At 34.2% G+C, this 11,589-nt stretch overlaps 1 protein-coding gene across 2 annotated transcripts; it reads left to right on the forward strand.

Moving 5' to 3' along the window:
• The first annotated feature begins 143 nt into the window (after positions 1–143).
• LOC133682475 (long chain acyl-CoA synthetase 8-like) lies at positions 144–6,027 on the forward strand. 2 transcript variants are annotated; one of them, XM_062105820.1, is made up of 13 exons: positions 144–384; positions 708–799; positions 899–1,483; positions 1,586–1,666; positions 1,816–2,088; positions 2,476–2,607; positions 2,685–2,858; positions 2,992–3,221; positions 3,811–3,928; positions 4,249–4,380; positions 4,510–4,644; positions 4,744–4,950; positions 5,553–6,027. In XM_062105820.1, exons 3-13 carry the CDS (start codon positions 935–937, stop codon positions 5,715–5,717), a joined length of 2,196 nt encoding a protein of 731 aa, XP_061961804.1. In that variant the 5' UTR covers positions 144–384; positions 708–799; positions 899–934; the 3' UTR covers positions 5,718–6,027. The 2 variants fall into 2 exon arrangements, with proteins under 2 accessions (XP_061961804.1, XP_061961805.1); XM_062105821.1 differs by lacking the exon at positions 708–799.
• The last annotated feature ends 5,562 nt before the right edge of the window (positions 6,028–11,589 follow it).

Below are 11,589 nucleotides of genomic sequence, written 5' to 3' on the forward strand. Positions count from 1 at the left end.
TTTATTTTTTTAGTAGCAGCGCTTTCTTTTATTTTACGTTACGAGATCAGTTAAGATTTCTTATATATATATATATATATATATATATATATATATATATATATATTCGAGTATTTTGGGAGAACAAATTTTTATCAATGAACTTAAAATTGAAACTCAAAAAAATTAAAAGAGAGAATACACTTGTACTACTACTACCAGTTCAACTGCTTAAAGTAAAGATCAGAAGTGGAGCAAAAGAAAAGAGAAAAGAACAGTATATATAATGGGGGGAGGAGGAAGAGGAGGAGTATAAAGAGAGAGAAAAAGGTGAGAGTGGGGGACAGGGTAAAAGTACAAGACTGCTTACTTTCTTTTTCCTTCGGTTCCTATAATCTTCCAGAGGTAAAAGCTATAGAAACACAGCAGAGTAGTAGTGGTGTTTTCTTTCTTTTTATTGAGTTTATTGAGTAGTACTTTTGGGTTCAGCAGTGCTTTGATGTTAACAAGCTTTATATCCTTGCTGCCTTCTTTATACTCTATTCTATGATCTATGATCCCATCTTGCTTGCTTCTTCTTTTTAATCCGTTCTTCTTTTTCAAAAGTTAAGTAAATTGCGATTCTTTTTCAAAACTATGTGACCTATGACTGTTAGTTAATTTACAGTGAAGCAACAAATGTTTACTTTGGTTCCTGATCATTAAGGAACTTGGTTTTGAGGTTGCAGTGTATGGCTGCATGTTCTTTGCCTTAATGCAAGTTTTATACACCAAGGAACATCCTTAGATCCACTGTGCTGTCTCTCCTTTATTTTAAACGGTATTATATTTTGTACAAATCCTTGTAGCTCTGTTGTTTGTTTCTCATTTTTGAAAGATGGGAGATGACGGTGCTTCTAATTCTTGTCATCCATCCCAGGTGATTCTTTAAACCATCATATAAGAAGCATTGAAAATGGCTGATTCCGAGGGAAGTTTTCCGAGCTCACCTGTTCTAGATAAATTGGACTCTAATGATTACTCGTCAGTTGGGAAAGGCTATGGAACATATGGCATTGTGGGTGCTGCTGCTGTTGCTATCCTCATACCTATATTGCTTTCTACCATCTTCATGGGAAAGAAAAAGGTGAAACAGAGAGGAGTCCCGGTAAAGGTAGGCGGTGAGGCAGGTTATGCAGTTCGCAATGCCCGGCATGCTGAGCTAGTTGAAGTCCCTTGGAAAGGGGCAACAACCATGGCAGCTCTATTTGAGCAGTCTTGTAGAAAGCATTCGCCAGAACGATTTCTTGGAACAAGGAAGCTAATTAGTAAGGAATTTGTTACTGCTAGTGATGGCAGGAAGTTTGAGAAGCTGCACCTTGGTGATTATGAATGGCAAACCTATGGACAGGTTTTTGATCGTGTTTGTAACTTTGCATCCGGGCTTATTATGTTAGGGCATAATGAGGATACTCGTGCTGCAATTTTTGCTGATACTCGGGCTGAGTGGTTGATTGCCTTTCAGGTATCCTCTTGTTTGCAGTGCTCATATGTTTCCTTTTCTTTTTATCCCTGATAAATGATGGCTGTACAGCCAATACTGAATGTTGTTTTTGTTGGAGTACAGGGATGCTTTCGACAGAACATTACTGTTGTCACTATTTATGCTTCTCTAGGTGTGGATGCTTTGATCCATTCACTCAATGAGGTATGGGATTCTCTTCTCTTTGTGCACTTGATTTACATGATTAGATTATCTATAATGTAACTAATTTGTGGCATTTAAATCATTTACTTTTTTCTCTATGAAAGTCCAGATTCTTATGGCTCTCACTTGAATTTTGAAAATGTGGACAGACTCAAGTATCTACCCTGATCTGTGATCCCAAGCAGTTGAAAACGCTAGCTGCAATAAGCTCAAAAATAACAACTATTAAGAATGTCATTTACTTTGAAGATGGAGAAACTACAAATGATTTGGGCTTATCTGCAAGCACAAGCTATTGGAAGGTTTCATCTTTTTCTGAAGTTGAGGAACTGGGGAAGAACAGTCATGTTCCTCCAAGCTTACCTACAAAGAATGGAATTGCTGTTGTTATGTACACAAGTGGCAGTACAGGCCAGCCAAAGGTTTGTCCGGTGCTGTAGTTTCTCACATTTTGCATAACTGATTGGAACTCATTGCATGGTAAATCTTGCCAATAGACCTTCCTGTAAAGAATATGAATCAGAAGATCACTCTCTGTGGTTGAATATGTCCAAACAGAAAATAGGCTTGCGTCCAGTATCTCATATTTCAAGACACCGAGAACAATGAAACTCCTAGTGCAGGTTGTTCCTAAGAATGCAAAGGCTTAATTTTGTATAGAGTCCAGTATCTCATATTCCTCCAAGCATTGCATTTTTATTTTCCTTCAATTTTTTCATACTAGTACTGAATTCCAACTTCATTATTACTTCTTCACTATAATTGCATGCGTTCTTTTGATCTGACCCTGCATCCTGTTTGCAACCTAGGGAGTCATGATTACACATGGCAACATTGTAGCCACTGCTGCAGCTGTTATGACGGTGATTCCAAAACTGAGTAGCAATGATGTATATTTGGCTTATTTGCCCCTAGCCCATGTTTTTGAACTGGCAGCTGAGGTACTCGGTTGCATATACTTCTTTCCTGTGCTACTTGTAACATATAACATATAAATACTAAATTTGTGGCTGTCCAGTCTGTAATGTTGTCTGTAGGTTGTGCTATTGGCTACGGTTCGGCATTGACTTTGACAGACACTTCTAACAAAATTAAGAAAGGAACCAAGGGTGATGCATCTATGTTAAATCCTACTCTCATGCCGGCAGTTCCAGCCATACTAGATCGTGTCCGGGATGGAGTTCTTAAAAAGGTGTGAACTGAATCAACATTGATATCTGCACTGTATAGTTCTACAGTACTGGTTATTAATGCATTTGTGTAAGTTGAGAATGCCCTTATCGTTAGGTAAATAATTTCTTTAATGCCTTTTTGATTCGCATCAGGTTGAGGAGAAGGGAGGGTTAGCAAAGAAGCTTTTCAACATTGGATATAAGCGCCAAATGGCAGCCATAGAAGGAAGCTGGTTTGGTGCTTCGAGACTGGAGAGAATGCTGTGGGATGTCATTGCCTTCAAACAAATACGTGCTATACTTGGAGTTCGTATGCGATTCATCCTATGTGGTGGAGCCCCTTTATCTGCGGATTCACAGCGGTTCACCAACATATGCATGGGGTAATGACATTCTCATTTACAAATACCATGATAATTAAAGGAAGAAACTTCTATATTCATTCTAATTTTTTGCTTTGTACTCCTTTCATTACTTTTTCCAGTGTCATCTTTAGGAGACAATATATTATAGTTGGCTGTGCTATTCATCAGAACCTAATCTATGAGAGCACAAAGCATTTCTTGTTTTTGCAATGTGGAGGACAGAACTGTCCTCTGGAGTTCGGCAGAAACCATCTTGTATCCTGGACACCAGGAAGTAACTTTGTTGTGCTCTTGGATCCGCTATTGTATGGTCAGATAGGGGAGACAAAAAACCTAGATACTTATTACCAGTAACTGGGAACATAAAACATGTACATTGACATGTGGTGTTATTGGATTTTAAAATCCATGAAATGCTAGTTTGGGATGACATGCATTCATGCATATGTCTGCAAACCGTGTAAGAATAAGCTCTCTACCATGCTAGATCAGTCTTTCAGTGCTTAAAATGGTTTGCTTATGTAAAATGGTATTTATAACATACTATATTTCCACTCTCAGTGTTATCAATTTAGGTTGATATTCAGTGCACAATTATTGTCTTCAGGGCTATAATTGGTCAAGGATATGGGTTGACAGAAACATGTGCTGGAGCTGCTTTCACTGAGTGGGACGACCCATCCGTGGGCCGTGTTGGACCTCCTCTTCCATGTTGCTACATTAAGGTATGGCATATTTCTACACAAGGAAAAAATTATTTAGTTTGATGATCTGAACCAGACTTGGTTTTTAGAGACACTTCTGAAAAATCTATTTAGGTTTCTGCATCTTAACGTGCACTAGCCTATACTCCAAAAAGAATTTCCATTAACCAATATCAACCAAAAGCTGTTATTCATGACATTAATTACTTTTTCAAGGTTATGGTCAAACTGAACCTCACATTTTGTGAAAAAAAAAAAAACATAGTTGCAGAGGTAGGGATGCTCACTTTGTAAGATTTTAGAATATTAGTTTTAAGAACTCCTTTGTTTTGGTATTGTAGCTTGTTTCTTGGGAAGAAGGTGGGTATACAGTGGCTGACAAGCCAATGCCCCGAGGAGAGGTTGTAGTCGGGGGATTCAGCGTGACTGCCGGTTACTTCAACTACCAAGAAAGGACTAACGAGGTCTACAAGGTATGCTTTAGTGTGCTTGCATGAGTGCACGCGTATGTTTTCTGTATGGGTGAGAATGTACATTTTCCTTTTGCTTCTACTCTTCTGTGTGCTCAGACATGGAAAACTGGTTCTCTCAACCTGCTATAGGTTGATGAAAGGGGCATGCGTTGGTTCTATACTGGCGACATTGGGCAGTTTCACCCTGATGGATGCCTTGAAATTATTGATAGGAAGAAGGATATCGTCAAACTTCAACATGGAGAATATATCTCTCTTGGAAAGGTGTTCATAAATCTTAATCTGAAAATTTGTGATAGTATTTCTAAGGTACATACATATGCATTGATGTGCCAATAATGTTGATTTGTGCCCTGATTGCAGGTGGAGGCAGCATTAACGTCGAGTGACTATGTTGATAATATCATGGTACATGCAGATCCCTTCCACAGCTATTGTGTTGCCCTAATTGTTCCATCATGTCGCATACTTGAGAAGTGGGCCCAGGAAGCTGGCATCCAGCACCAAAACGTTTCTGAACTGTGTAACAAAGCCGATGCTGTCAGTGAGGTTGAACAATCACTTTCCAAGGTTGGTTTATTTTGCTTGCTTACTGGGGAGCTATTTGAAAACTTATTATTAGTTAAGACTTTCATATTCGGGAGCTCTTATTATTGCTGAGTTGGTTCATATTTCCAAGCTGAAACGTGAATGAATATTGCCATACCTTCTGATTTGGTGATGATGATTTGAATTATCTTTGCTTGTCTACGGGAAAGCTATTTGAAATGCTTTTGATTAGTTAAAACTGCTGAAAAAGAACGAGTGAACTTTCATATTGTTGAACTGGGTTCATATTTGCAAGATGAAACATGAATGAATATTTCCATAGCTTCTGATTTTGTGACTATGCTTTGAATTGCACGTGCACTTATGTCTTCCGGTCTTCTGGCAAGATGTGCCTGTCTCATCTATCAAGATGTACCTGATGTAAATTCTTGGATGGAAATTCGTATTCATTGTTTCATTATGTGACCTTTAAAGTCCACCTGAATCTGTTTGCATTTGTCTACATATTTGGAATGAAAGGTTCATAGTTTTTTATGTCAAGCAAGCGCATTTGCAGTTGTTAATATATATAGAGGAAGAAACAGAATCCTTTCTGTAGATCTGAGAGCATTTTATCTCTGCAGGTAGCAAAAGCTTCGAGGTTGGACAAGTTTGAAACTCCAGCTAAGATCAAGTTGCTGCCAGATCCATGGACACCCGAGTCTGGCTTGGTTACTGCTGCCCTCAAGATAAAGAGGGAGCAGCTGAAGTCCAAATTTAAAGATGAGCTCCAGAAACTGTACGAGTGAGATAGAAGCTCCCTTGTGCCATGGTCTTGTAACATCCATAAATCCTCAACTGGTGTGTGTAGAACAAAATGCTCCTATTTGGATGTGTATTATGGTCCTGGAGACCGTGGCTAGTTTATCATTGGGAGGGAGGGAACTTGCCTTTGCTAGCTCTAAATCATGTCAGACAAAGTTGCCTTTTTAATTACTCTACTTACAAGTTCCATGTGTAAAGCTGGTTGCTTCAGGACTGTTAAGTGCTTGTTGTGGGGAACACGCGCAGGATCCATAATTTCTCTCTACTCTTGCAATAACAAGCAGCTTTTTCACACACTGCTATACCCTTTGTTACGGTTCCAGAACCTGAAGCACAAAAGAAGCCGACCTAGGCAAGGCAACAATGGCTTTTGGTTTGCTTTAATCAATTAAACTTAAGCTATCAAGAGAGCTGCTAGTGTGTGAATAAAGTGGATGAAACTTTCCATTAACTTTTGTTCAAATCAAGCCTCGTTACAACAAATCTCCCTCTTGATTTCTACTGAATCAAGTGAAACTAAAATGGTCGAAATCTTTTTCGATCTTCTCTGCCAAAGCTTGAAGGATGCTCAAGTGCCAAACCAGCCTTAACAATGCATGTTTGAACAGGGAAAATGGTGGAGGTTCCATAAATACATAAATGGACTATCAAAAGTACCAAACGTGACCTGTTTCAATATTCCAAAAGCATCACGTGAGCTGCTGAAATATTACTTAACAAGAGAGTATTAATCAAAATTTTACAAATAATCAAAATCCAAAAAAATAAATAAAAAAGAGGCCATGTGCGCTATTGGGTCCGACAAACTAGTCCCACACGCCTTACCATCTACCTAAGAGCACAGGCCCTCCTGGGCCGGGAAACCTAGACTTACCTGTCTTGTCTATTTTTTTTTGGTTTTTGATGAAGTTGATGAAACATTGTTCACTTTATTTTTTTTTATACTAGATGAAAGGTTGTCTACTATGATAGCCAACAAAATATTTTTCAATCACTGCAGGATCAATCATGGAATCTTAAAAGCCTATTTTCAATTTATTTTTTACTCGAAAACATCTAAAAATACTATAAAAGCCTTTTAAAAACTTATTTGCAATCACAAAATAAAATCTAATCTCTCTAAGAAATAAAAAAATAATCAAATTAAAAAAATCTTTAATAACACCGATCTACTTTTTCCAGCATTATAAGAATAAAAAACTACCTCCATTGAACTCTCCTCAACAATCTCAACCCATTGACACCAAGATCACCCTTTTTAGTGGCTGGAATGTAAACAACCGATAACTTTTTCTCTTTCCAATATTTTTGATGACTTTTTGTCTCATCTCTTAATTTTTAGGGACTGAAATGTAAAAAATGAAGTTTCGAATCAAAAAGTGAAATGCTAAAATTTCATGTACCAAACAATAGATAAACTAGAAGAAGTAGGGAGAAAATTAAAATTTTCTAAGCCAATATCAAAATGTAGTCTGTTTTGTTTTTGTTTTTAGTCTTTGTTCTTCCAATCTCTCTTTTTAACTACCAATAAATTTTTATTTTGCAATTGATCTTCAACTCATCATCAAAATATCCCAAAACACTTTGTGTATGTAAGAAAATACACTTGGTGGTTACTGTAGTTGACATGGTTCACTTGATTTTTAACAAAGGATGTTGGCTGATTTAATGTTATGCTGGAATTAGACTCCTTGAATTTAGTGAGCTAACTAAACAACTCCTTCAAAGATGGTTCATACTCATCTTTGGTGGTTACCGTAGTTGACATAGTTCACTTGATTTCTTGTTTCAATGATTTTAGTTTGAAACATTTTAAGAGAGATGTCAATGTTATAGCCCATGAATTAACAGGTTTAGTTAGAAACTAGATAAGTTCTATATGCTACTTCATGGGCTACCTTTCAATGCCTTGATGAAGTAAGATTTCATAGTGTATGTTGCAAGGGTAAATAAAAATACAAAGTAAAATAGCATAAGTAGGATCATTTGGTTCTAATGACACCGAATAAAGCAAAGTCATAAAGTCGTATACAAAAGTTTTAAGCAAAAATGTATGCAAATGGAGAGAGGGTTTCCAAATTTTATGTGAAAAAGTGAGGATAAAAATGCAGTTAACTCATCTATTGAATGAACACATCTATTGGTTTTAAATCAACCATCCTACAATAATAATAATAAAAAGTTTTGTGTGTGAATGTGAGAAAGAAATTTTAAAAGGCAACTCCTTGAACTAGGAGTTGAAGTTAATAATCTTCACAGGCTAGAAAAGTCATTTAACAGATATGAGTGAAGTACATGCATTATGTAGATAAAAAGAAAAAAAAATTTGTTTTTCAAAGAACAACTATAAATAATGGTGATGGGTTGTAAAACAAATTATTGTAACCTTGCATAACAAACAACATAATTTTTTTAAGCATAAATAGAAGACTAAACCTTATTAGACCAACAATGCAATTACATTTAAGAGATTCTTATAACATATGCTTAGTAAGAAAAAATAACAATAATGAAGGCATACGGTGCTTGATAGAACACCAAAGTATAGATGTGCCTTGCATGGTACATAATATAGATACATATATGATTTAAAAGGAGTACAATTATTTAGAAAAAAAAGGAATTTAATGTCATCTTTGTTATAATTAAAACTTGAAGCCAAAGTTACTAACATAACTGAGTATTAAGTTGTTCTGATAAATTAGTTTTGCGAACTAAGCATGTAGATTCTAGTTATTGAATGGTAAGAAATTGAATTTAAGATGACCTTACAATATCTGGAGCAAAATCAATTCACGATTGCTAGCAGTTCAAATCCATGGCTAATATACAATCTGTTTTTCAACAAAGCGACCTTGTTAGAAAAAAAATGACAAATAATGATCAATTATCTAAAAAAATAAATAAATGAGTGAAGTATCTTGTAGAGACATCCAAGAAAATTGATATGATGAAACAACTTATGCACTTGTAGATAGCTACGATAACATGTTGCATACAAAACTAAAGCATACATGTATAGAATCTTGGTATATGTTTGTAAACCAATACAACCAATAGTAGTATAAAAAAAATCCCATGTTATAAAACTATGGGATATGCTATATGTTTATTTATTAGTTTAATTTTCCTACATCTATGATTTTGAAGATTGAAAGAAACTTCGAAGGTCATTGCAACCCTCAAAAGCAAGAAAAAGCTAAGAAACTGAAAAGGATGAATGGTTATATGCCAAACCTCGACACATGCATACGACAAGGAAATCTTATAATAGTATTTTAAAATTCATTTATTGTTATTGGTATTAAATCAACTAACCTATATGAAATGAGATTGTTTCTAATCCTTCAAAGCCATTGACAAAGTAGAAAAAATGTTTTATGCCTTTTCAGTTAAATGTTGGTGGGTTTTTATGGGCATTCTCAACAACAATCTAAAAATAATATTAAGAAACATGCTTTTATGGTAAAAAAACCTATGTAACAATGAACTCTAAAAGTCATTGCAACCCTAAAAAACAAGACAAAGTTAAGACACTAGAAACGATGAATGGTGATATGAAAAACCTCGACATATACACACTATATTGAAATATTATAATAGTATCTCAAAATTCATTTATCGTGATTTATATTATAACAACTAACCTAACTAAACTGAGATTGTTTCATTATATGCTATTCTAAACACCCATCATAGTTAGCTTTTTAATCTTTAAATAAAAATCTTTCTCCAGCCATTGATAGAGTAAAAGCAGTGTTTTATATTTTTCAGTTAAATGTTGGTAGAGTTCTCATAGGCAGCCTCAACAATAATCCAAAAATAATATAAAAAAAAAGCTTTTATGTTCAAAAACCTCTATAATAATGAAAGCACAACCAACTATGAAATCAAAATTAAACATACATGTCTTTTGTTTGTAATTAGTGAGTTGACATAATTAAAGAGCTAAATATATTTAAGGTTAAAAACAAAGAAGTTTTGAAGGACATCAGGGGGAAGTTATATAACAACTTATGTAATTTTTAATCTTATCAGAGTTATAGCAACCATGGTGGCTGATATAATATTAGTTCAGCACATGCTTATTTGAATCCCTAATATAGTCATTTTCTTATTCCTTTAAATGCTTTCTTTAGTTATTGACAAATCATAAGCAATTATTCATATTTTCCAGTCAAATATTAGAAAGTTTCTTATGGCAGCCCAAACAACCACCAAAAAATAATCTCAAAAAAACAAAGTCTTTTTAACATCAAACCTCTTATGACAATAAAGATATTACCACAAAAATAAAGATGTTCTTAACATCAAATTATAATGTATCAATTATAATAATAAAGATAACATAACAATAAAAAAAAAACTTCAAAAAAATAAAGCTTGGATAACAATAACAGTTCATTGAAAAAAATTACAAGAAAGGAAAAGGCAACAAGACAAAAAAATCAAAAACCAAAAAGGAGAAAAAGCCAAACTAGCTCACAAACCAAAAGTAACAAAAAAAAATATACAGAGAAGGAAAAGAAGGTTCTTGAAAGGGAACCAACCCAGAATAAAGTCGAAGCAATAACCAAAGTAAATTAGTTGTTGTAAAACACGACCAAGAAAGATATACCATGTGAACGAAAGTCTAAAAGTAAAAAAAAAAGCTTAGCTACAAACAATCGGCAGACAAAAATGCTTAGCTATAATAAAATAAAATAAGTTGGACACTTTCAACTTCTAAAACACATATATTGTTCTGAAGCAAAACTACATTGTAACAACCCTGGATTTTTCAACCATGATATACATTTCATAACAATACGTTGCATGAAAAATATCAAATTTTTTTGTTTTTTATTCAATAACCTTTGGCCACTTGATTAATTTCATGCAATCCTTTTATGTTAGAAATAATTCTAACAAAATTTTGGTAGCGTTTCCCTTTAAAAAGAAGTCTTACTAAAATTTCTATCCTGCAATTGACACATCAACACTTCGTACACATCAAATCCAACCATCCTGGATCACCATCTTAATCTCAATACATCAAATAGCCTCAAGCTTATCCCTTCACCCCCATCATATTTTATCAATTCATATCATAACCCATCATCATCATAATATATATCAATAACAATAATAAAAACATACATTACAATTTTCAATACACATAATAAAAGTAATTATTACGTTAAGAATACATGCATGATAAATTTAGTTTTTGAATTACATAATCATTTATTTTACATCTTTATTTCACAAACAAAAAAGAGATTTTTTTAAAACATTTGTGTACCAAGTAGATACCTAATCTATAAATACAATTATGTAATTTATTGTTCCTATCTAATATGCGAGGTACTTGAAACACGATATACATTAACATAAATAAATATTTATATCTCATTAAAAAGTTTGGTTTACAAATGTATAATCAAGATCCCATTTCGAATACTTCCCTGGTAATAAGTCCTTAATACACAATCTTTACATATGGCAAACAACATTAAATCCTAATATTAGTATGCTTGGTATCATGTCACCATTATTATGGCTGACCAATTAATGAATCCCGATATCAATATAAACTGATATCATTAGCTTGCATCTCAGGACAGACTAACCAAATAAATCTCTATATTAGTACCGATTGATATCATTAGTCACCACCGCGTGATAGACTAATCATAACAAATTTTGGTATCAGTACCAATTGATACCAATTGTTGCCACCATATGGCAGACTAATCAGTCCTTCCCAACGAGATTTTTTATTTTTATTTATTTTTCATCTCTCTAGAATCATTGTAGAATTTAAACAACATTAAACTTATATGGAATACTTAATAAAAACAATTAGCTATTTAG

Source organism: Populus nigra, chromosome 2 (genome assembly GCF_951802175.1).
Source record: "Populus nigra chromosome 2, ddPopNigr1.1, whole genome shotgun sequence".
NCBI lineage: Eukaryota > Viridiplantae > Streptophyta > Magnoliopsida > Malpighiales > Salicaceae > Populus > Populus nigra.